The following is a 26,769-nucleotide window of genomic DNA, read 5'->3' as shown; positions in this document are numbered from 1 at the left end:
GATTGAGAAGTTATTTTACTGTAAGTGTAAATGTTTTAAACAAAACTAGAAGACCTCCACTGAAATAACTGTATACACATTCTCTCAAATGCTAAAATGGCTAATAGACCAAGTATAGCTGTAGCTGTTTAGGGTTTGGGGCAGAAGGATAGGAGCAGACAGAAATCATTAATTTTGTAAATTTTGTAAAAATACTAAGAACCATTGAGAAAAAAAAAACTGTCTCATGGATCACACTCTTATTTTGTTAAAGATGTTTCACATTTTCTTCTTTCCTGTCTCTTACATATTCTTCAGGTATATTGTGGAATAGTTGTGACTGAAAATCTGCTCTGTAAAATTTTTTACAATGGACTGCACTTACAAGTTTGTGTGCATAATTGGCAAGGTAAAAAAAAAAGTATCAAGGAAGCCATTGTAAAAATAGAAACATTATAGCAATCTGTTATGCTCCTTGTTTACAACTCATCTGACATGAGGCTACTAAGGATTATTACATGTAACAATTAAATTTTGATTAGGATAGGGATATGTACAAAAATACTAAAATATTCCTCTTCCTACCTGAAAGTAAAGTACCCTATGATTTTATTTCCAAAATATTTTGTAAATTTAAAATGTTAGAAAATGTAGACTTTCAATTTGTTTGTGTTTATTTTACAGTATTAATACTTATTACGGTTAAGGGCATGTTACTCTCCCCAACTTCTAACCTTTAGAGAAGAAAGGGAGAGAGAAAACTGTTACTGGCTTTCTGACAATGGCAGGGAGTGTGTTAAACCAGTGTAAAATTCAATTAAACTGTCTAGCCAGGTTTTTGAAGCTGAAATGCAGACCCTTTCAGTTAAGCTTCTTATTTTCCTGTGACCGACACCGGTGGATACTGTGTTATGCCAAAACCAACAGGCTGTAAAGCACCTTGTTTCATGCTCCTAGCTGATCAATATTTTTATTTTCCAGGCTTGCCCAGAAATATGGAGGCAGTATCACCTAACAGTAAGTAGAAACACCTTTTTTATTTTCTTCTACACCCAGTCTATTTACTCTTCTGTGAACTGCTGACCATAAAATATAGACAAGTATCTTCTGCAAGAAGATAATAAACATCTGAAGAGTTTTTGAACTGAAAAATGCAAAAAAACACTGTCAGTATTTTTTAAACATCTTTAGAACTTCTGATTTAGTTTTAATACTATAACCATTAAATTAGTGTTGCAGCACACTGTCCTTTCAGTGACCACATTTACTGTACACATATTAAGAAGGTTAAATTTTAATTTGAGATACATAGCGGAAGCAATAGTCCCATCTCACATATCCCAGATCCTGTTAACTAATCACTATATATGACAAAACTTTCTTTTTAAAAGAACAAAAGCAATCTTAGTCAGAGTAGAGACGTTAATTTTAGAAATACACGTTATAAAGTTTTGTAGATAATTTCTAATGGGGAAGAAAATAGTTGTAACTTCTTCTTTAGCCTCTACTAGTTGATCTTGAATCATTTAAACAACAAAATTAAATTTACAGAACTGTACCAGTGTATTATTACCAGTGTAATATTAGAGCTTTTTCCTCAAATGTAAAATAGAGATAAAAATAAAACAAAAGGCTTGTATTGAGACCTGGGACAATATTTAACTGGTCAAGACAACCATGGATTTGTATCACAAAGCTTGAGTGTATTCATTTTTGAAACTATTATACATAAAAATGTCCTTGAAGATGAGGGGTTTTGTTATTCAGCTGTTGTTTACTGTCAGAACTATCCAAACCAGGGTTATATATGTTTAACTCTTGTAGTTAAATGTTATAGTAGATGTTATATGTACATGGCAAAGTAGTAAAGTTTGTCCAAAACTTTTCATTTCTATTCCTTGGTGTAGATTTTTCCTATTAAGTAATAAATGTTAGATGTACTTTATAATCTGTCACCTCCACCACTTCATCACGCTCTTTTTTCTGTTTTTGTTTCTAAATTTAATTTTTATGAAAACTCTGTGCTAAAAACTTCCTGTTTGTCTTTTCTTATTTAATGATTTTAAAATAAAGATCTGCTTTGGAAATCCTCTGCTCTCTCTGAGCAGTTACTTTTGTCTCAAACAGAGTTGGTATAGACTTTGTAAAAAGAATATGAGCATTCAGTCACTATTTCTGTTTGTTTTTTTAAAAATGCATGAAGGAAAACGGTAACTTTTATCCTTTATTATAATTCCCAAGAGTGTGGGTAGAAATGATTTCTGAAAGGTTTAGGATATTTGGAATCTAATAATTAGATAAACATATTAGGTGAAGTAATACGATGAGTTATATTTTTTTACTGGGCTGTAAGATTTAATTTTAGTCTTGCTTGCCATTGAAAATTCCTCAAAAAACGAGTTATAATCAATACTTCAAAATATTTTTTTTTTAAGTGCGAAGGAGCTGAAACCTGATTCTTCCAAGGAGTTAGTATGAGGTAGAAAATTTTAGTAGTGAATTCTGTAGGTGTTCTGAGTTTACACTTTACTTAGTGTAAAACTAACAACATTTGTCAGAACAAGCTCTACTTAGAAAATGGAATAGTTATGAATACAAGTTTATTAATAAAAGTCTCAATTTGGAGTTTTTAGTGCTTTTCAGAGACTATTCTGAAATGTGGTTAAATATAGTCACACCATGATAAATTTAGTTTCTCATTTCACGTTAAAGGAATTTTTGTTTACAGTAAACTCCAGATTATCTGCCAATAATCCAGATTTCTGATATTTGGGAAATACTTTGAATTTACCCATTTTTGTCTTGGGAAAACTAATTTTGACTCAATTCAAGTTACAATCGGATTAAAACTAGAGTTTCAAAATTTGAGTGGTAAAAGACATACTTGATATTTAAAATGTAATACCACAATAAACCATATTATCTGAGCTGTTTAAATGTTTGAGCCCCAGCTTTTATTTTTCCATTTAAGTATGCTCTTTGACACCTAAAGCAGAAAAGAAGTAGATAGTGTTCATTGCAGGAATCTAAATTTCTGAATAGAATAATGTGTATTGTATATTTTTTATAGAATTGTAACTAGAAAGTAGTTTTACTCTCATATCAGCATAGTGGTATTTCAATAAAGAAATTATTTTAAAATTTCCCTAGTTTCGAGCAAATATTTCTGTGCAAATGGGGCAACTGTTTAATGAAAAATCAAAGAATTGAAAAAGTACTATTATGGCTCTTACTTTGCTGTATAGGAAACCTGACTATAGCATACAGACTAAGACTAAAATGAATTTTTTCTATGCTTTAACCATAGACTCAACTAGATTTAAATTGATTTTGGTAAACTGATTGTGAGTATCACACATACAGGTACCTATGTGCACAAATAAAACAATGCATTCATGTTTGTAATAAAAGAGCTCTTTTATCATATTATTTTAAAACGGCCATTACAAAGTCTGTCTAAATGCTTGTGCATTTAAAGTATTCTTAGTTAATAACTGTGAATGCTTGTTAAAAACAACAGGGTCTAATACTTTCTCTTTGTGAAGCTTTTGGTGATTTTATTCGTTGTCTGGCTCTTTCCTAAGAGATGGACTGCCATCTATTGACTCCTTATAGCCCCTGCACTGAAACATAGATTTACTAGGAACAATGACTAAATAATAAATCCATTCTGCTGTTATGGATAGTAGTTGGTTTTTGTTTACACTGGTATGGTGACAAATTTTGGCACATTACAAATACTTTGTAATACGGGCAGAAATGTCTTGTTCTAACCAAAATTGACTGCAAGTACAAGAAATCTTATGAGCAGTTGAAATGGCAAAAAGGATTATAAGCAGATTATTTTAATTTGTTCTTTGATAGAAAAAAGATAATCATATTGTATTCAATGAAGCTTAAATTTAAAGGCTCTGTGATAATCAAAGCTTTATAACTGGATGAAGTTAGTTTCTTTAAACTTGTTCTTTCAACTCTGTTAACTAAAATTATTCTGCAAAAACCAATCAAAGTCAGCAGAAGAATCCAATTCCCACTGTGTGTTAAAATAATATTTAATAACCTCTTTAAGATGGTGATTTAAAACTTCTGCAAATTCTTTTCATTGTGTCTGCTCTCTATATATTTCTCCTTTATCAGAAAAGGAAAATAACCTTTTGTGAAAACCTATTTTATGTTTTCCGTCCTATAGATGTCTATTTGCAATAAATAGATTTTATACCAGCTTACGTTTATCGAAGAGTTTATTATCAATTCAAAAAAAAAAAAAAAAAAGGACTTAATCTGCAGATCTAGGATAACAGTTTTGATCATAGCTTGGTAACATGTAAATAATAATAAGTGTTGTAATTTTTTCACAGACAAGGAATTTGAAGGTATTATAAAACACTTTGTTCTAGGTTATTAGAAAGCTTAGCTTATAACTTTGCTTTTCTAAGTACCAGGTGCTCCACAAACCGAGAAAAAATATGGCCTTTGCTTCAAAGAACATGCCATCATGCCCCTTTTTCTTGCATGTTAAGGATTTTAGAGATGCTCATAGTAGCGCTTTTTCATACTCAGAATCTTTGACTCTTTTTCTTTTCCTCGTCTTTTCAAATTTCAACTGTAAATGTAGATGCAATTATTAATTTTTTTGTACTCAACTACAATCCAGTTTATAGCCCTTTGTTTGCAAAAAAAGGTCAGTGGATAGGCTTTTGTGATTAAGGTACCTTAGTTTACAGCTTTCATTTGCTCAGTTTTGCAGTTTATTCTTAAAAAATATTTTTAAAAAGTATCCCTCTGTGTTTGATTTGATATCTGATCGCCTACCTTTTTTCTTGTAGCAGCTCCCATTTTAAGTAAATCTTTGCATGTTGGAGGTAAAAAATAAATCTACCATCCCCTAACCTCCAGTGTTCATTGTGGATTATATGGTTGTGAATTCTGTAAAGCAAAGCCTTTCTGAAGTTCTGGAAAATGTATAACTAAATATAGCAATGCCTTAAATAGCAACAACACATGAGTCTTGGTAAATAGAAGGAGTTGGAACTGACATTATGTGGGAGCATCTTTTAATGGAAGAAAGTTTGTTTAAATGCTGTACATACACCTGTGAATGAGACCTTGGGTCCAGACTAAGTACCATTCTGTAGGTAGTTCCATGGTTTTAGCATTTTAGGTACTTGATAAAATTGATGATAGGTATTGTGGTGTTTTAAGTGAACACTCAAATTTCAGCCCAACAGATGACATCACTGGAAAATAAAAAGGAAAAATACTAATCTGTGTTTTCTTTAAGTTCCAAAACTGTACACTGTGTGTTCTTCCATATGAATCTAGCTGAAGTGCGACTTTTTTTTTTTTTTTCTGTATTTTGATAGTTGCTAAGGGTGCTGAGAAAAGGTCAAAATGGCCCCCTCGATACATCGATATAAAATAAAATATGACTGACTTCCCATCTATGCCATACTGTTTCATAATTCAGAGGGATTAATGGTATGCAGAATTGAATATAGCAGATCCAGCTCAAGAGTGAAATGTAGATACAATAACCAGATAGATAGAAATTAGTGTTGCAAATATTAGTGTGTTCTTCAATAAATATATAAAGATTAATGAAATTCCATTCTGATATTGGACAGAGCAGAATTTCTATTTTTTTATGCTTCTCAAAATATATGCATATGTTAAAAAACAAATCCTACTCTTTTTAGGTTGTTTCTTTCAGTAATGATTGCTCGTTTTTAATAACCTCTTTATCCCCTTGTACTAACTATTCTGGCAGTAAGAACCCCTTCCCCCATCTCCTGTCTTCACTAGTCACATTTATTTAAAAACTCCTAGGCCAAGATGGCCACCAACAGAGTTTTACAACCATCAGAATTTTTAACTAGCAGAAGCTATCATTTAACATGCTTTTTGACAGTTTGTTAATCTTACTTTTAATCCACTTACATAAAAAAAGGTGAAACAGGAATTGGCTGTTTTGGCCTCTACACATAAAAGACATGAAGGGACAATACATCTTTTGTGTTTAAATTTTGCGCTCAGATTTCTTTGTATGCCATTATTAAAATTTCTCAGGGCCTGACACTTTTTTTTGAAGGAAAAATATAAGCAGTGTTGCTTAAAGTCAATTTAAAGCCTTTAAGAGGTGACTTTCAGAAAGAGAACATTTAAAATATGGCTCCAGTGAAAAATTTGTTTTCTAGAGAAAAAAGTAAGTTTTGTGCAGGCAAAGGATGAGCTTAGAAGAATTTTAAAGAAGAGATTAAACCTCACTTTAGGGTTAGGGATGGAATTGTTGCAGTGGCTTTGAACATGGCTACAATGTCAGCTCTTCTAGTCTTACATGAAGTAAGATTGTCAGACCACTAGATTGTCACATTTATGTTAATTATATTGGATTTCATCATTTGAGCAGTTTGTCTGTAGGTGTTTTAAAATTATTTTTAGTAATTTACCTTTCAGTAAGGTAGACCATTAGACAGAGGTCTTTCCCAAATTTTACTTTAAAATTTTATTTAGAATATTAAAAGAAAAACAGATAGCTTCAGTAACGTTGTATAAATACATAATGTGTACAAAAATATACTATCTAGAGTTTGTCTTTTCAGGAAAATGATGGATCTTAGCTAATACATCTACGCACCTATGCATGCCGAATAATCGTTTTTTTTATTTGCTGGTAAAGTTGAAATAGAAAGTTCAAATGGCTTACCTATAAATTGTCCCCATGTCTTTGCACTTACACGTATTTTCATGGTAAAAAGTTAAGGTTTTGTGGTACTTCTCTATTGCTAAGGACAGATCCTTAACTGGTATATATTATTATATCACAGAGTTGCAGTAATTACCCCGGTTAAGCATTTGGCCCTTGCCACATTAGACAACAAAGTTAAAATGCCTCTTAAGAATTCTAGGCTCCTACACRGACCTTCAGAAGCTATTTCAGATGGACTATATAATCTTCCAGCAACCAAATAAGCAACTGTCACCTACCTTAATCATTTAAACATGGTAGTTTCTTCCTGCTTCTTCTCCCTAATATTTTCTCTGTCTCTTGCTCTTCCCCATCTCTCTCCCCAGACAATTAAATGAATGGTAGTTTTACATTGAGGGTTAAAGAGCGCTTACACTTTGACCAGAAATTGTATTGTGATATATAATTGGAAATCCAGGCGTTGGGGGAAGTAGAAAGCTTGACTGATTGAACCAAGTCATCTCCATTTCTCTAATTTGGGGATTCCAAATACAGTACCCTCTTCAAAAAGTTCATCTTTGATAAATGGCATCCTTCAGAGAATCTCTTACTTCCATGTGTACATTACAGTTATTTAAGGAACTTTGTATTTTCTATAAAAACAATAGGTTTTGGTCCTGCCTATAAATGGGAAAAGAAAGAGAAGAAAAGGGAATGGAAATTAAAACTTATGTGTTTTAATATTCTGAATGTTTAAATCTGTAGCTAGTTGGTTAACTAACTCCAGAGTACTCCAGAGAAATTGTTTGTGTAACATACATTATTTGTGTATCATGTAACATTTTTCATCTGCTGTGACACTTACTAGTGGCAAGATGTGCCCACAACTGGAGAAAGAATGATAAAAACCACCCACACAAATTTGTTGGCAGGAATTGCTCTATTCTCAACATATTATATTCTTTCTTTGCCCAACATATATTATTTGTGTGATATGCCAGAACTGTAGTTAATTAAACAGAAAACGGGATAACCATGGGAAGATTTTTGCTGAAATGTCTGCCCATCATATAAATAAGTGCTAAAAGAATTAACATGAATTTTTCCTTAATGCTTACACCTTAGATTTTTTATTCTTTTTCCTTTTATTTAATTTGAATAGATGGATTTATATGATCACGTACGTGATTCTATTATTTCAAGTATTAACCATTTAAATAAGGAAAATAAGTTTCAAACTAGAATCAGATTTGGGATACATTTTCGAAACAGATTTCTATTTGAGGGGAAAAAAAACTATTTCTGGGAGGCTTTTCTGCAGTAAATTTTGTGTGTAAATATTCATATTAATGTATCTAAATTCCTGAAAATTATTCTTCTGAGCTTGATACAAAGATGTTTTTTCTCAATTTTGCTGGATCTTGGAGATCATTTCAAAATTTCCGTATGCAGGCAAAAATTATCTGCAGTCTATCAGATTTTTTAAATGTATAAAGAAGTACACTTTCATGTAGCTAATATAAAATATGTTTTGCTGATTTTTTGTATTACAAAGTGGATTAAATATAAACTGTCAGCAGAACATAAATATCCACAAAATGCTTGTATGTTCATAACTATAAACAATGTTTTGCCTGTCAAATATCCACTCAATAGTTGTTTGTAAATTATATGCTTTAGTATTTTTTAAACTATTGCATTGTATCATGCAGATACTTTGCATGTTAAAATCCAGCAGACATTTAGCAATTACAGTATATTTGGCTCTACTGTGGTAGAAATATATATGATAGCTCATGTTCATTGTTAAAAGCTGTTAGTTTATCTTATCAATGATCCATTTATTAGGGAGCAGCTAAGCACTCAAACATGTTAGACCATAACTTTCTAAAGTTATGCTTGATCATGCTAATAATCTATGGATTAGGGTTCCCAAAAAGTATTCACTGATTTAATTCTGAGAGGGTCTATCATGTCAGTAATATTAACACATCTTGTTATGCCCTGTCATGTGAATAAAATTATCCTAGTTTTGGTTTCATATTTAAAAATATCAAACATAAAAGAAATTAAAAAGAATTAAAGGACTATATAGTGTGATGAAGAGTGTCAATCCGGCTTAAATAGATACTGTTTTAACTCAGTATTAGAAAAGTCTCAGAGTAGTGGTGATCTGTGGGATCATATATGCTATATTACCTATGTATAGCAAGGAGGAGATATTCACTTAGAATTTTTTGGCTTCTGTGGATCGAAGCTAGACTTTCAGCTTTAACTTATTTTTTGTATGTTAATTTTGTTTTAAATAACATTTATCAAATGTATTCCAAAAGCTATGAATGTAACACTCAAATACTTGCCTTGGTAGCACTTCAAATTGAAACAAACCATGATACCGCTGTCATTTGCTCATCTTTTCATCTCCAGCAGAATTTGATAAAACTTTTGTGAAACTTAATTTACTTAATAGTATGATCTGTATCTGACTTGAAGCAAAGGCATCTTTCATAACTGCCCCTTCTGTACTTTTGCAATACAGATCTACAGCACTGCTACTGCCTATTGTAAAGCAGTATTACGTGCAGGGGCATGGTTGAAGTTTTGATACTCTAGAGATATGAGGGAGGCAAGATTTACAGAAAGAGATACTATTTTAATAGTAGACCAGCTGATATAATTGGAAAAAAGGGACAGTAACTGCTTGGGGTCAGAGTTCCACAGAATCAACTTTGAGTCCAAAAGCTGCTTGTCTTTCTTTTTGTGCAGCTTACAGTTTATGTGCCCATAGTAACTCCTCATCTTGTAGCTAACAGAAAATACTTCATGCATATACACTGTTTTATTTTGTTTCTTGACCATGCAATTAATTCTATTTCTAAAATATATTTGTACATTCCTTGGCACGTAAAAAAATAACTGGTGAGTGCTTGTGCATGGGCATGCACATGTATATACATAAAGAATTTCTCAGGACTGTGTGATAGTCCTGTAGTATTTTCTGCTTTAAAATTAATTACACTGGATTTGCACATTATATATAGTCTCTGTCTGGCTTCTTTTGATGGCAGGTGACAACCTGGTTAAATTAAATCTGCTTTTCTGATGACAGTGTGAGGGGGAAAGAGAGGGAAAATGGTTACACTGAGGTACTCTGAAATAGGTTTGGAAAAAACAGTTTTGATCAGTGAGGTATCTGTGTGACATGAGAGACGAGAAATTTGAAACATATTCTGATCCATTTTTATAAGCTGTAGACTATTCAGTGATTCAAGTCTTATTAAAGTGAAAACTGTTTATGGTATTCAGACTACTTAAAAAAAATAAGTGTGAGAGGTGGACTTAGAAAGGCTTGTGTTTTGATGGTTATATATATAGGTGATCAGACACTTCCTTAAGGTCATATTCTGGATGAATGTCATTGTTACAATTAGGTAAAAATAATTACACTAATACTGAATATATATGATGCTTTTAAATGGAGAATGCATGAAGAAAATGAAAAAATGATAAACAAGCATTAACACACAAAGTCAACATGTTGGTAATGTAAGGAAATCCAGTGCTACAGATTCAAGGCTAGGTGCTGTGAAGTTTGAAGAAGAAACTTGAATTTTTATTTGTTTAGAATGTATGCCAGTAAAAATCACATTTCTAACAGACTGATGCATCACTCTTGCAGCATCTCTTATACTCCAGCATTATGTTTTGCTTGTGTTTACTTTAATTTTAGCTGTGTACAGAAGTCACTTCAGAAGAAATATTTATTAAAAATTCTTCCTTAATAGAAAGTTATTTCAAATGTGGTACTTCCTTTTGCATCTGATAGTGAAAGGTGATTAGTACATGACATAAAGGTTAAAGAGAAAGAGGGAGAGAGAGAAAGGAAGCTGTAAATCATCTAGAATGACAGTAAAAATTAAAACCTTGGGGTTTGTTGGGCTCCCCAGTGTATTAGCTAATAAATAAAACCCTGCTTTAGTTCTGTTCATCTTCAGATTGTACAGGCTTTGCAAATGTTTGTGTTCAGATTAATGTATAAATGTATGTGTAAGTATACATATACTTAGTGTCATGAGTGTGTGTATGTAATGTATGCCTGTATGTGTTCTCCATGTGCATATGTTTGTGTTTATAAAAACATTTGATAAATCTCCTAATAAACATGCAAATAAAATATACGTGGATCTCCATACATTGGTTTCCTCCTCCTCCTCCTCCTTCTTCTGCCTCCCCCTCCATTGCTCCCACCTCCCCCACCCCACTTCAAAGCTTGTGGTCCTTTTTCCATCCTTGTACTAAAAGATTTCTTTGTAAGCCAGGCCATTTGTCCATCATTGTTTGGGGTCCAAACAGTGGTAAAATACCCTGTCACCGATCCAGAGTGTTGTGAATGGCAGCTTCTCTCTGGACAATTGGCGGTGGTGCCGAGAAATATTCCTGAGAGGATTATTTAACCTTTCAATTTAGGGGGCACAAAGCCTGGCTGATTAATGAACTTTCTGATGGGCGCTGATAAGCGGATCTATTTCTTTATTTCCTCTAAAAGTGATTCCTTCTCTGTCCCACATTACTATAATCTTAAACATAAAATGTGGCAAATAGATTAAAAAACAGCACTAAAGAGTTTATCTGGCTGGCAAACTGAAGGAGCTAAATTAAAATTGGTAATGAAAGCAGTGGCTGAGCCCTGTATATGGTTTTTAAATGCACTGTGTATTTTGAAGAGACTTATTCTCCAGCTTGCCTGGTAATGACTGCTTTTGGTGCATAGTCCAGGGCTGGCTTCTGTTATCCCCCCCAAAAAATGAGTTGTGTTATCTGGATGACTGCAGACACATATGCATCCCCCTTTCTCACTGCATGGGCAAACAAGGTCGATAGCATTACAAGGTATTTGTGGCAGTGCTTGTTTCAGTTTTCAGAGCTGCCAGTTTCCAGCTAGATTTGAATTACAAAAGAAGAAGCTGGCATGAAAATTGAAAGGGTTTATCGGCTAGTCTGAAGCCTCATAGCACATTGCTTATTTATGCAGTCCATTTGCACCAGGAAATGTAAAAAGGAAATACATTTTAAAAATAAGGTCATAAAGACCCAGATATGTTTAAGATGGCAAATAAAATATAGATACCTATAATATCTTTCCAGGAAACGATTTCACTTAATGTTGCACATTACTTCAGAGGACCATTTATGTTACTGTCATAAATTTGTGCATTTGTGTCACTATACAGATAGTCTCTGGGGATTAAGAAGGAAGTATTTGCTAACTTACTTTAAAATTAAAATAGAAGAAAGATAGGTTTGTAGTTTGAGAGCTACATCAGAAATAGTTGAAGTTTAATGCACCATCCTATTTTAATAACGTTTTGCATTCCATGTAAAATTAGCCATGGACGACTGGATAGATGCCACCACCTTTGGAGAAAATTGGGTTGCCTCTTAACCATGAAGATTTTGAAGCATTCAGGGAGTGTATTGTTATTATCCTTACTATCTTGCATATATTCATTTTCTATACTAACCAGAGATTTTTTGTTCATTTTTCAGAAAAGACTTCCTGAATTAATATTTTAGTATTTTGTCTTTGCTTAGAAGAGTATCAAAAGATTACATTCATTTCTTTTAAGTATATTATTTTGTACTTTTTGTCTCTTGCTCTAACCTTTTCACACAGTCATTTGTAGATGCTATTTGCATCTATTTAAAATGCATTATATAAATGTCTTATTTCTGTAGAAAACAACCACATCATAATGCTTGTACTGTGGACTGAACAAGTTACATTCCTTCTTCTAGGAAAGACTTTGCTTTTTCAGACTATGTAATCAAAAAATAATACTCTGTCCATTGATTCATGAGTTAATGTGTATCATTTACTTAAAAAAAAAAAACACTCCAAAATTCTGAGTAGTTCACTATTTTCTTGGTTAATTCACTGTGTTTAGTTCATAGCCACGGGGGTGGGAAAGAATGCTGTAAACACATTTAGTAAACTGAATTACTAGGTGTAATTTGTAGTAAGAGGCTGAGGTGAAATTTAAAAAAGAACAGTTCAGTGTTTGGGAGACATCCACAACTACTTTTGGAAAAACAATTTTTTTTAGGTGGATGAAGAAATGAAGAAATAAAATTCGGTAAAGAAATTATCCTATTCAAAATTCATTACAGTTTGGGGGTTTAAAAGTCAAAATATTAAATTTGTTTGTTTCTCATATTTTAGCATGCATCAAGCTCAGTATATTTCTTTCATGAATTTTCATAAGGATTTTTACTACGTAGCGTGTGTGGCTTTAATGATGCAATCACCTGATAGACTAGGAAGACTCCAAAGGAGACGTTACGGTCTGTTGTGTACATAATACTTGTTTCAAAAATCTGCCTAATTAAGGAATTGCCCAATGGAGTGCAAGTCTACCGGGTGCATGACATGGTTAAAGAAAATAACAACAACAAAAACCCTCAGTATAATTACAGTATTACAAGATATCTTATATTGGTAATTTTGAATATAAGAGAATGATGCTTACCTACCATTGTGTCAGCTAAAATGCAAGTAGACTATGATAATTTGTAAGGGGAAAATAAATTTGTATTTTCAGTGATACGGTTGTTTTGACCATTTCCCTGTCCAACTCTAGTGACACCTGCAGTGTGTGATGATTCACTTGATGATCATCTTTCAGTGGCTCAAGAAACTGGTAAAACATCACTGCTAATGACTTTTCGTCCCAGCCTTCTGTCTTGTTTGTCTCAGTGAGTTGTACAAAAAAGACTAACCTGCATGCAAAACTCTTCCATAGGTTTTGATGGGCACTTTGTTAGAACAAGGAGCACCCCAGATCATCTGTTTGGTTTGTGTAGGGTTTTTTTTCCTGTCTCCTTCTTTAATCCGTAATTTAATTATTTAGTGCTAGAGTACAACAAAGAATAATAGTAAAAGTGAATTGATAGAATAGGTGTGAACATAGCAGTTAATACAGTGGATCAGAAGAAATAACTGTCTCTTCCCAGCATGAGAGAATAGTAGTGAATGACTTAGAGGTGGTATGAGTAGCTTTACATTAGGCAATCCTAGGATGTACTCTGTACAGAATTTGCCAAATTGCTATGTCACATGCTAAAATGGAGTTACCTAGAATATTGTTTGGTTTAACCAAAAAAAAAAATCAGTGCAAGCCTTAATCACAGGCAGTGTGAGAGATGGTATAAACTGACTGATATACGAAGGCCATGACCTTGGTTTTGTCTGAATATGAGACTCTGGTAGGCACTTTTCCATTTTTCTTAGTTGTCAGAATAGTTTCACTGCCTACGTATGGTGAAAGGTTTTTTTTTTAAAGGTACTTCATCTATCAGGCTGGATCAATTGCATCTTTGCAACTTATTAGAGAGGACACTTTGCACAGGTCAAGTTCAAACTACATTTGATTGTTACTGAAGTTGGATTTGTGTCTTTGGGTAAGTTTGAATCATGAAGTATGCTTTACCTTAAGAGTCAACTCATATGCGTAGCTGTGAAATACGTTTGTCAAATATGAGCAGTTTGATTTGCAGAGAAGAATCTCTCTCTGGTTCTCTGCACTATCGAGGTCTACACATTGTATAATATAAAGGAGCAGAAAATACACAAAAATGGAGATGAGAAGATTTTCTTTAGTAAAAGATTGCAGATCCTAAGTAGTAATGAGCTTCATAAAAGCAAGCCCTCATTGGATCAAAGTCAGTTTAGATAAGGGCAGTTCAAGGTCACAGAGGGAGCTGCCCAGCAGGACCATTTGCATAAAAAATTACTGACAGAAATAGGCCAGTGAGGCAGCCCTGGCATTTTGATCTCTTGGCCTTTGTCATGGAGATTCCTAGTTGAGAAGGGAAGAAGGCCAGTGTCCCAGATAATGATTAACTGTTTTAATGGCATTCATTCATTCATTCCACACTAACTACTCATGCAGAAAAAAGGGTTATGTAAAATGACATTAGAAGAAAAATCATTTGTAATCGTTGCATCAGGCTGCACTTTGAGGAGACATTAGGAGTAAATCCATGGCGTGGTAGGCTTATGCTTTATCTTCTGATATTTACTGAGTTTACTGGTGCATGAAAAGCTTTCAGCAAGAATAGCAGATGGGATGGACCTTTCATAGTTAATGCTATCTACCAGGTTATTACTTCTATATATTGATAGTGAAGTAATCTCCAAGATATCACCCTACAAATATAGATTATTTAAATGTTTGTAACAAAAAAAAACTATAACATAGAGAAGCTACGTTCATGAATAGTTTATTTTGTACCCATATGGCTGGAGTCTTTAGATGCTTTTTTAAGCCTTAAATAATAAGAAAACAGAGGGTTTATGAAATACAGGTTTCATTTTTGTTTGGCTTTGGAGAGAAGTAAAGTTATGTAGAGTTGTAATCTGACCTGTAAGTATTCAGTTTAAATGTGACCTTTTCTATTAGCTAAACAAAAGGAAATGTCATGGTGGTGATTGGGTATGGGGGAGCTGGCTTGGGAGGGAATGCAGAGCAGGAGAGGTTGGGGTCACATCCCTAATAAGACTCTTAAAGATTCTTGTACACTAGAACAGGAAAACCTTATTATCTTTGTTTTTCTACCAACTGAGTTCTTATGTGAAATTGTTTCCTGATAAGGTAAAGGTTTTCAGATTGCACTCCTCTTCTATTAGTGAGATTAGGTACTATAGTTAAAAGATAACATAGAGATAACACTTTGTAGTGCCATTAAATTTTCAGCTTGCTACATGAATCTCTCTTAGCAGCTAAAAACWTTATATGTTCAATAGTGAAAAATACACCAGCCACAGAATGTCGAGCATAATTTATTAGTTAGGTGAGTTATTCTTGTCTTCTGCTGTATGTTTAACTTCTGGATTAGAATGAGACACCTACTGAAGGAGTTTTTAAATGCTGTTTGCTTACTAATTTAGCCATATAAATCACTATAGTGCTCTGGTGAGCATGCTCAATTTCATGTCAGCATCCGTCTGGCTGGCATTTATTTTCAAAGTCCAATTGAAAATAGTGGAAGATGTTATTTATCTTTTTTATAAAAAGTAAGTGCCCAGAACTCAAGGTACATTTTAATAGAGTTTCAAAACAAGAACACTGATAATAGCCTAAATCATAATTGCTCAAGTCAGGGGGGTACCATTCAATAGAGGAAGGTATAAAACTCTTCAGTAGGCATTTTAGCAAACTACTTTGGAATTAAAATGATTGTGTCTCTGGCATAACRCCTTTTTTTGTAACTATATGTTCTCATTACGCTGCACCTTACAAAGACCAAATAATATAATCATATCATTTTCAAAGTGAAGTTATGGTTCATTTTAAGGCCTAGCTGGCATAATAACAGAATTGTAGCATAATGCTCTTGATTCTCTTGACAGCTGTATTATACTAGCATGCTAGATGCAGAGTTTTCTAGCAGACAAGAGCTGACTGAAGATAGTGACCTGTTGGGGTTTTGTAGCAGCATCACAGTGTGGGCTTCCATTGGAATCAGCTTTGAAAACAGATTTAATACATGTAAAATTCTGTGTGATGGGAGGCAGACGAAAGTATCATTTGTAGGATTTATTTCTGCTTTCAGGAGCCATATCCAAAGTGGAGGTGATTCTATGGCTGAAGACTACACATCTCTCATGTTCAAAACTAATCAGAATAGAGATGATTCTACCAGTAAATCAAACCCACAGATTTTTGCCTGAAGAGATTATGCAAATGTTTTTGTGCATTCTTTTTTCTTGTCTGATCTATGTGTTTATGATAAAAAGTATAAGTGAAAAACTAAGATAGCTTAATAAATGACTTACACAGTACTGTTAGATGAAGATGAGGAGCTCTCATTGTAAGGCAGGGATGAGAAATATACAAATTATTGGATTTTTTATTATTATTATTTCCCTGTTTCCCCCCACTTTTGTCAAAAATCATTCTGGTTTTTGTGCCATTTATCGCTCAATGTGTCACTCTTGTTAAGTCTTCCTTCACCCTCCTTTCTGGTGAGTGAGAGTGAATTTAGTAAAATGAATCTGAAACACACATTTAAACCCATAGCTGAAGGGAGTTCAAAATAAGGTGACTCTGCAAGTGTGATCAGATTCATAAAAAAATAGTTGTGGAAGAATTCTGTGGTTTCTGCATATTTTACAGGCATTGTGGTCATTCTTCTGGAGACTATGCAGGAAAAGACAGTGGGTTTAGTAGTACATGAACATGATGAGAAAAATTTAAAGAAAAAAAAATTCCTATAATGAGTTTTACAAAATATTACTAATTTCTTTGAAATCTAGGGCATTCTTCTGTGCTTTTTTAGAGTCAATGAGAAGGAAATGCATGGAACTCTAAAAGTAATAGGTTGCTCTTTTGCCCTGGTGTTTTTTAGCCACAATTGATACATCCCTTGTTTGAAGCTGTACCAACTCTTACTAGACGTGGGCTCCCCTGTAGTTATCCAGTGAACAAATGTTTACGTGTGTGTGAAAAATAAAAGCATACACGTATGCTCACATATTCCATCTATTAGCTTTAAACGTGAAAAAAAAATTTGCCTGTTCCACTGATTTCAGTGGAGTGTGCTAAATCTTTCTTTGTATTATATAAACCTAAAGAATATTTTGAATTTGAACAGCTAAACACCATACTGTACTTTTCTGTTCGAAGCAGAATCATATCCTCCAATTGTCTTGAAAAGATTGGCAGGTTCTTCTTTAGTGAATATTTTTCCTGAGATTATTTTTGGAAGTGGATGTAGGTTTGGGAATGTGGTAGGTGAAGGTTTTGTATCTCTGTCTGATCTTTGCCATATTGCTTTAAGTGAACACTGCTGGGAGGGACTAGTTTAGCAATACACAAATGTGCCTATCCAGCTGGTGGATGTAATATCTGATGGCCCTGTCTGTCCCCTGGGGATAGTGGGGCATCTGTGAAAGGAGGGAGGGGACTGGGAGAAAAGGAGGAGGAAAGAGAGATAAATCAGCAGCCTATTTTCTTGTATTCAGAGCTGAAATAAAATAGCCAGGTGGAATAGATACTGAGGTTGCATCTTCCTACCTCATTTATGTTGCTCAGGGTTTAATTTGCTCTGCAAGATTACAGTAATCTGAGCAAGTCGCATCTTTTTCAAATGTAATATTCCAGCAGCAAGGAGGAATATATTGATTTAAGCATAATAAAATTATATTTATGTAATTTTAATTTATTTTTAATTCAGCATTCAGAAAACTGCCACACCTAATTCTTACCAATTTCCATCTTTCAGACAAAACCAGGACCAATAAAGAGGGCTAGTTCTCACTTCGAGCACTCTGCTTTAGTGTACTGCTACAACTGTTCCCRGGAAGGACATTTTGGATACGTAAGTCTTAGTAATCTCTGCTTCAATGTTGAATATATCCAGGGTGTACAAATTCTCATCTCTGCAATGGTCTGTGGCTGGAGAAAAGAGCTGAAAGAATCATGCTAGTGCTATAAAAAGAGCCGCTCTAATGGAATGTTTGTGAATTTGCAGCATTGATAGAATCATTGGAGGCCGGTTAAAGTGATCTCACCCATCTAATTTAAAAATTACTTAAAAAAAAATTACTGTCTCAGCTTGGCAGATTTGTTGATTTGTTTTTTAAAACCTAAGTTAAAATGAGACTGTCTCTGAGAGAGAATATTCATTGTAAGATAGACAGTTGCTGAACAGACCTCTTTTTTCTCCATTTTTCCTGTGGTTCATGGGATGAAATATTAGGGCATTGCTGTCATTTTCAACATTGTATAAATTCTTTCACCACAATCAGCCTGACTGGAATTTCTGTTTGTTCAAACTATAACTGATGAAATCTGTTTAGGAATTCTCCATTTCCCTGCTTTAGAGGATCATTATTTCTAACTTCTTATTTTAATTCATCACCTGAATTAAGTTAAACCTCATCCTTCCTAATAGTACAAACCTTGGTGATGATGAACACTGTAAGCCTTAAGTGGTTTCAATAAAATTTGGAGGTGTCTTGCACCCTGTAGTATTGAGTATTGGTGTTTGTCTTGATTGCTAGCCTCCTGTCATGACGAGTGCAGCCCTGTACCTGCAAAGATCTAAAACAAGCAAATGTTAGGTGTTTATTTTTTTTAATGGAGTAAGTCTAAGAACCACCAATATTCTAGAAAATGAGTTACTTATGCACTGAATGGGTTACAGTTATGTTTTTGTACAGCTTAGAGAGAGCAAATTCCCAATAAATTCCTTCCTTCCTTTCCTGCCTGTTCTGTATGTATACTCTTCTAACTACTGAAGTTGTGTCATTAAAGCTTGCTGCTGTTTTTAACCTTGCTGTTAGAAAAGGGAATGTGCATTCCTAAATACTTAATCTATGTGGGGAATAGTAGGACAGGTAGGGCAGTTTGTTTCTCTTGGCAGAGCTAAAAAATGAAGGGAAGAGTTTTAAAACTAAACTTTCCTTGCAGTCAAATTAAGATTTCTCTGAATAGTGCATTGTGGCTATGGTGTACCTGCTACTACATTCTGGACACATTGCAGCCTTGACAGGTGRGTTGGAAGGCCCATGAAATAAGCAGCTATTACAGACCTCATAATGCTACCTAAGAGAGGAACGTCTGTGAGCAGCCTAGTGTTATTTGTAGGCGCTGTAGGCACTACAGGCGCTACTGTGGCAATAGTACAAGAGTCTGAATCTTAGACTTAACGCGCAAGACATCTACCCAAGATATAGCTATACATCTGGTGACAGTGGGATACCTCAACACTTCAGTTATGTCATACCTTGTTCTATCCAGTGTTTGAGAACATAGTCAATAAAACCTTCAATGAGGAAAGCACTGAAACTGATTACATTTCTATAGACAAGCAGAATAAAGCCCATATGAGTAATATATAGATTACAATGAGCTTATAAAATAAAACTGAATTGAGAGGCTTGAACAAAAAATGAGAGTGATTGTTGACAATTCGTAAGGAACATTTTACTAAACTGTCAGAAAACAACATTCAAGGAAGGCAGCCACATGTGGTTAAAATTAAGGCTGCAGTAAAAATATTTAATAAAAACGTAGGAGGAGTTGATAGCAGTTACTCAGATGAAAAAGGTAGAAAAGGTATAAAAACAGTTAGGGACTAAAATGATTCACTAAAATGAAAACATTCTATAACTATCAGAGTTTAAGAAGATAAGATGTTGTTTTTCCTAGTGTACAAGGAGCACAAATAGCCTGAATAATGACTGAATGAGAATGGTAGAAGTCATTAATAACACAGAAGGGCAGAAATACTCAACAGATCTTTCTATATGCATATTGAAGAATATACATGTAATACATTTGGTTAGTATAATGATGATTGAATATTTGCCTTCAAAGCACTGAAGCACTTTTTCTGTTCAAAAATGGCCGAACAAATTAGACTAGAGGCCTGCATGCGCATCTTTATCATGATCCAGCTGGACTGGAAATATATTTGAGATTTGCAACTCTTAGCTAAGAAAACTGTGGTAATAATCACTATCCTTCATGCAATGGGCAGCCCTGTCAGAACTTGAAAGATCTTATAATTTAAAGAAAAGAAAGTTTAAAAAAAATTGTTAATCTGTAAAAATGACTTCCAATGATAAATGTCTCTAGCATTCCCTTCATATCAACATCTTAGCTTTCCTGTCTCTGTACCTCAGTATCCATRTGCCATTACCTCTATTAAACAGTTAAAGCAGTCAATAAATTGACCAACAAGAAAAGACTGAGATTGGTTTTGTATAAACTCATCTCAGTCAGTGCTTCTCACTGCAGTCTATCTCTTCTATGGTACCATTAAATCTAGCCAAGGAATACGTGAAATTCTATTTCTTTACTAAAGATCTAGGGAGACCATTCCAAAAAACTCAGGTAACAGCAAAAAAGTTGCTAAATCCAAGAGTTAACAGGTCCGGTTCTGGTTAGAAAGTCATTGTGGACCACTCACTGTTGTTTGCAGAAAAGGAAATAATTAAGCCATAAGCTGGCAAAGGTTCCAGCACCTGACAGTTCTACTTCCTGGATTTGGTGTATTATTTATTAAAACAATAGTATTTTTAAATCTAATGATGTCCATTAGAGAGTTTATAAAGAGAAGAAATTTATTTTCTTTAGTAGACTTCACATTTTATTCCTTTCGTAACACTGTCTTTCAGGATCCTAACAAAAACATGGTCATTTTAAGGGACATCCTTATCGGAAAGTTTAGAAATAAAAAGTTAATCAAGAACAGCCCATTGCATTGTGCAACTTGCAGCAGCAAGTTTTTAAGGCAGCAGGGATAAGGAAGTGGAGAGTAACTGCAGATGTGCCTTGCATTCACATCCCAATATGCCAATCAAACAGAAAATTTCTCCTGTGGGTTGATAGCAGACTATGCTTTCCATCCTCTGTGTGTTACCTCCAGTGCTAAAGAATGTCTCAAGAGTATTAAACAGAACAAAGTGTATGGCAATAGTGGCAGCTTACTTCAAAGGAAGGGATATAGAAAAGTGTGTTTTGGACACTGTTGAATTGATTTTTTCAATGCAGTGAAGTTAAAAAGAGGGAGAGAGGAGTGCTGATTTTGGTATCATGCATTTCATTCACTAAGGCTTTTCTGTCAGCATATTAACAAAATAAAAATTAGTGAAAGGTCCATGTGTCTGTAGAACAAGCCCTAGACTTAATGCAGCATCTGTGTAAGTTTCACAGGTATCAAACAATGATGAATGTGTCTTTGCATACTACTGTGTTAAGCAGATCCATGTTACTTTCAATAACCTATTTGACAATGTTTAGGGTTAATATTTTCTTTCATTTATTCCATATAGTCAGACAACGTTTTGTCCTGTCTAAAGGCCACTGTTAGATTTTGCTCATCTGAAACATAGGTGTTTGAAGTGTCATTTTTCTGTTGTGCTTCTCTGACCTCTTAAGTCTAAGGGAGTTAAATGGAGAAATTGAGGGAGGTAAGAGAGATTTCTTTGGGGGAAATGCTAGGTGTTTAAGCTGTTTAGCTGTAAAATCCAGTTGGCCTTCCTGGATATGCAGCTTAGAGAAGTGTCTGCTGAGAATGGCATAAGGTGAGGAGTAGACTTAAATGGCCCCTTCTAGGTCTCTTTCAGCCTGATATTGCAGTCATGAAAAGGCTGAAGTCCTGAGACTTAGGTAAATTTCAGCTACAACTTCCATTGTTTCTCTGCACTCCGTTGACTGTGTGGAGACAAGTTTTTTGTCATATAACTAGCAATACCCTTTTGGATGTCACCTCAGCTAATTACCTGATTCTTCACTTAATTTCAGCCAAACAAAGACCAAATGCAAGCTGAGAAATATGAAATACATATGAAATACATTTCTGATGTATTGTGTCTCTAAAAAAGAGAGAGGAGGAAATAGGATACACAGGGAAAGGTAGTGCTAGAGGTACTGGATGGTAGAAGTATCGAATGCAGGAAAGAAAGCTGCTTAGCATGTGGTGTAGATGTCCAGGTGAGTGAAAGCTCCTAAGAGTTTTTACTACAAAGACCAGAGTTCATTAGATTTGGGCAATGTCCAAGGAGTGGAAAGGTTATACTGGGAAGCTAAACAGTTAACAAGCAATTTGCAAGGAAAACAAAGTATTAATTAATATCACATGGTACCCTGAAAAAGAACAGAATCCTACCAAGCATCACAAGTTTAGTTAGCCTGGCTCGCAAGGCATTGCTAAAACTTAATATGTACAATGCTGAATAAATTCACATTACTGGATCAAGTATTTGAGAAATAAACTTACATACTCATGATGTAAGCCGTTCAGAACCAGTCTGTTCCTCTGCCAACAGCCAGTGGTTGTGGTTCTCTTCTTCTTCCCCACAAATCTGATATGTTTGCGTGGCAAAATCTTCTGCAGGATTTGTTTTGGTTTTGTATCTGAGAGAAAATTGTATATGGTCAGACATACAACTCTGGCCTCAAATGAGCTGTGTGAGGAGGCGGCCGCCTCTAGCTACTCATCACTTACTTTCTTCTTCCCTTATTTTCTCCTCCTGCCCTTTGAGTCTGCCACCTTTCTACTCATAGAGTCCCCTCCAATGATCCAGGTTAAAAAAGTTCCTTTACATTAAGAAGTATTTGTCTTTTAAGAAGCCAGGACTACTGCCCATACAAGTAGTTGTGCTGGGAGACTGGAGGGGGCAGTAAGAAGCAGCTAAAGCAGGTAGTGGGAGAACCTGGCTCAGCTGCAGACAGAACAGCACTTCTCCTCAGATTCAGTTTGGCATTTGCATTGTATTTATTTACTGTTCACCTAATTCTAGTCCTCTGCTTTTATGAGTGCTACATATCTGTAATAATTGAGGGAAAATATGGAACACCTTCCATTTGCTGCAAGAGAACTGCAGTTTAGCTCATTTAATGTTTATGCGTTTCTCTGTGTACAGGAAGTATTATTGGAAATGAATAAAATTATGAATTAAATGAAAATAAAATAAATAAAAAATAAAATTATTAATTAAATGAATGAAATTATCAGTGTTTTAAGAATTGTTGGCCACATTCTCCATAGGTACAGATCAACGCTTGCTTTCAGTGGAGGAACCCTGATTTACACATACCGAGGATTCAGCCTGCAGAATCTGATACATTTTCTTTGCCCTAAAGTCATAATTCAACTACATCTAATGACTTGGAATGTGTTTTGCAGGAGTGCTCAGAGAGGCGGATGCATGGGAGTATTTTTCCTTCTTCTCCATTCATCTACTACTATGATGATGAATATGACATCAAGAGGAGAGCTAACAGACTAAAAAGAAAGGTTGCAGGTACAGTATGTTTTGAGAGATAGCTCTTGCCTGCCTCTCAGTTCTTTGAAATACTTTCTTCTATACTTGCTGCTTTTTGAAATATTGTAAGATTATTTTCTTGTGTTGGGAAAAGCTATAGGGATTTGAAAAGGTAGTCTAGGGTTACTAAAAGATTTATGACTTTATCCGTTCCTGTCTATTTATTGTTTCAAAGACACTATATGGGCACTGTCAGATGTTTTCTTCCAAAAAGTCATTGATATTAAAATTCCTGTACACAGGCAGGAGGAGGATTAAACTGTAATTTGTTAGGCTTCTAGTCTGTAGACAAAAAACAAGCACTGTGAAAGAGTCTATAATCAGAGTAAACAAGTTGCTTAACTGACTCCATACCATAAGAAAATCTGTGATGGCTCAGACACTAGGTTTCATGTTCGTGGGTGAGTACTGAAATAAGCTGTCCTGTTTTACAGAACTACAAGAGGCTGGCCTTTTGCCAGTACAGTTAGAGAGCCCGTGGAAGAAAGAAAAACATGTGGAACACAGCCATAAGAAAAAGAAAAAGCCTTGGAAAGAACATGGTAAACATCATAAAGATGACAAGTGTCTCAAAAAGACTAAGAAGAAGTCCCGGGCAGATGAACCCAGAGCAAAGAAGCACAGAAATGATGCTGAAAGGGGTCATGGAATGGAGGAATTTCCTAGAGGGTGTAAAAAGCAGACATCGAAGGGTGGCAAAAAATGTCACAGGTCAGTTCTCCAGGCACATGGCAGCAAGACAGAATATGCCCAGGAGATTTTGGAAGCATCTAAAAGGAAGAAGAAAAGGAAAAAGCAGAAAGACAGTAGTCCCAATATTGATGAGAATTTATTCCTTATAAAACAGAGGAAAAAGAAATCTAAACAGAAATCCATCTGCTAATGGGGAAGTAGACAGCTAGCCATGTCATTTACTAGCTCTGCCTATTGTTTATTTTTATCCCTCTTTTAACACATACAATTTTGAATCCATTTCTGAATCCAGACGGGTGTGCCTAAGCACCAGTCATTAAATGAACTTCTGTCTCTGTTTCCGAAAGAGTATTCATGAACGTGGCATTGTTCACTTGATAGGAAGTATTTAATGTCCATGGGTGGAATGACTACATTTTTTTGGCAGTTCCAGGTTAGGCTGCAAGTTTCTTTTCTTTTCTTATAGTGGGGGAGGGGCCTTTGTTGGGTTTGGTAGGATTTTATTCCTTAACTGGTGAGATGTTCTTTTACCTATCAAAGTGGGAACTGCTGTTAGGCAAATATGATTCCTTTGCAGCTGAGATTAAAGGAGGACTTTCACATTAGGAGGAGTCAGGGTAGAGGAAAAGGAATGTAGATCTAAAATACATTCTGATCAGTTACTCAGCCCTCTCTGGAGTGCCAGGAAGCACTTTTTCATTTCTTTCCCTCTTGGAGGGTGTTGTGAATTTGTTATCTTGCACTTTGGGACATGATAGTCTTTTACCTTGCAATCTAATATGGTGGCATGGATCCGTCATGATCATTGCTACACCTTTCAGTATCAAGTGCAGATGAGCTCTGAGGGAGCCCAGTCCTTGTCTTTGCTGACTAGTAAACACAGCAGGAGAAATCAGTTAAGAAAATGGAACAGACACTCAAGTTTATATCTTGAATTAAATATATCTGTGTTTTCCATGGTGTGGAAGTTGTTTCTGAAGAAGAGAACTACGTAGCAAGATAGCAGAACATGAAAAATTTATTTGATTCCAGGCATACTGTGCTAAAATTTAATATTTTAATTTTTTTAAAGACAGTTATTTTTGTACTCTGGGATTAAACAATTATGTTGTTAAAAGCTTTCTAAGAATAAATGCTTGATCAAAGGAACAGCCCAAATAAAATTTCATTTTGGGGATATCCAAAACTGCAGATTTATTCTACATTTTCTTGCATTATCAAGCCGAACTATCAAAGTATTACTGCTTTTCTGTCATGTGTTGAAATTACATCAACTCTAACAAAAGGTTTTCTATTTTTGAATAGGATATAGTCTATACTATAAATACTTTTTATAAAATGTGATTTATGCTATAAATGCTTTTAGTACAATAGAGATAGTAACTAACAGCATTTTTGCGTAAAGTCACGTGTCCTCTGTTAATTCTTCCTCAGAAAATGGCTTTAGCTACTGCTGTGTGTTGAAATTGGAAAGTGTTCGTAACCTCTGCAACTGTATGTATATCTAAGGAGGGAAAATCAGCAGAGTGCCTACACTAGTAAAAATTCAGAGCATAGTTCTGCCAGCAGTATTTCACACTCGTACTCCCTAAATTCACCATTTTTTTGTTTGAAAAGGCCCTAGTGTGAACACTGGGATTTTACAGATCATATCACTTCATCTCAGAAAAGTAGAGCAAAGAGCAGAGCTAAACCAATATACTTGGGAACCTGATGCCCAGTTTCGCTTAAGTATGTCCTTGTTGGCAGCTGAACTGTTTTTTGCTTAACTTGATGGAATACTTAAAACCTCCTAGCACTACAGAAAAAGTAAATCACTTTTAGTGCTAATTACATTTTTTAATTCCACTAAAGACTTCCCCCTAACACAAGAACTTGTCTTTTTTCATTTGCTGTCTTTTACTTCCCTTTTTGTTTATGAATGCATGGTTCTATTTGAACAAAAGTCTCCAGTAGCCTACAAGTGGACCAGCACATATACCAGGAGAGAGAGAAAGGGAGGGAGGGTTATTCTGAATTAAGTATGAGATCAACTCCAACTCTTCTGATACATCAATTTGGTGATGTGGCCAACCCAAGCCACCATGACATAAGTAAATATCTTTAGGAGTTCTGTCATTACACCCTTTAAATAACCACCAAGAGCTTAGGAGACTGTATTCTTGACCTTGTATTCCCTAATACTTTCTTGAACAGAACTGTTAAGAAGGGATTCTTCCTGTCTGCAGGAAATGGACAGCTCAGACTTTGGTAATTAACACTTCCTGGAAGTATGTGCTAGGTTTGTATGTACTGTACACTGACCGCCCTCCACAGATGGAAAATTCTCTTCCCTGCTAAAGGCTGACTATATGACTGGTCTCAGAGAATTTTATTACAGTGGCTTTTCTACCTCCTTCCTAGTGATAACTAGGAAGCATGTTACTACAAAAACAGGGAATGGAGAACTCTCCTAATCTGTGGTTAGCCAGATTCTAGGGAATCTTGCCTCCCAGAATTGTTCTCCCTGCTGTCCTTCAAGCAAATACTCAGCAGCTCTTTTGTTGTTTTTTGGGGGGGCTTGATGACGTAAAAA

The 26,769-nt window shown here is 34.8% G+C and overlaps 1 protein-coding gene across 7 annotated transcripts in view; it reads left to right on the top strand.

The window, feature by feature from the left end:
* The window catches only part of ZCCHC7 (zinc finger CCHC-type containing 7), a 123,126-nt gene extending 97,755 nt beyond the window's left edge, over window positions 1-25,371 (top strand). For all 7 annotated transcript variants that reach the window (XM_026073239.1, XM_026073238.1, XM_026073237.1 and 4 more), the window contains 4 exons: window positions 961-996; window positions 17,948-18,043; window positions 23,363-23,480; window positions 23,936-25,371. In XM_026073239.1, the coding sequence (XP_025929024.1) occupies window positions 961-996; window positions 17,948-18,043; window positions 23,363-23,480; window positions 23,936-24,384 (699 nt within the window). In that variant the 3' untranslated portion in view covers window positions 24,385-25,371. The remainder of the gene's footprint in view (window positions 1-960; window positions 997-17,947; window positions 18,044-23,362; window positions 23,481-23,935) is intronic.
* The last annotated feature ends 1,398 nt before the right edge of the window (window positions 25,372-26,769 follow it).

The sequence above is a fragment of the Apteryx rowi genome, unplaced genomic scaffold (genome assembly GCF_003343035.1).
Source record: "Apteryx rowi isolate R43461 unplaced genomic scaffold, aptRow1 scaffold_364, whole genome shotgun sequence".
Lineage (NCBI taxonomy): Eukaryota > Metazoa > Chordata > Aves > Apterygiformes > Apterygidae > Apteryx > Apteryx rowi.
Note: the sequence above shows the minus strand (reverse complement) of the source record. Positions and strands in the feature narration are given on the sequence as shown.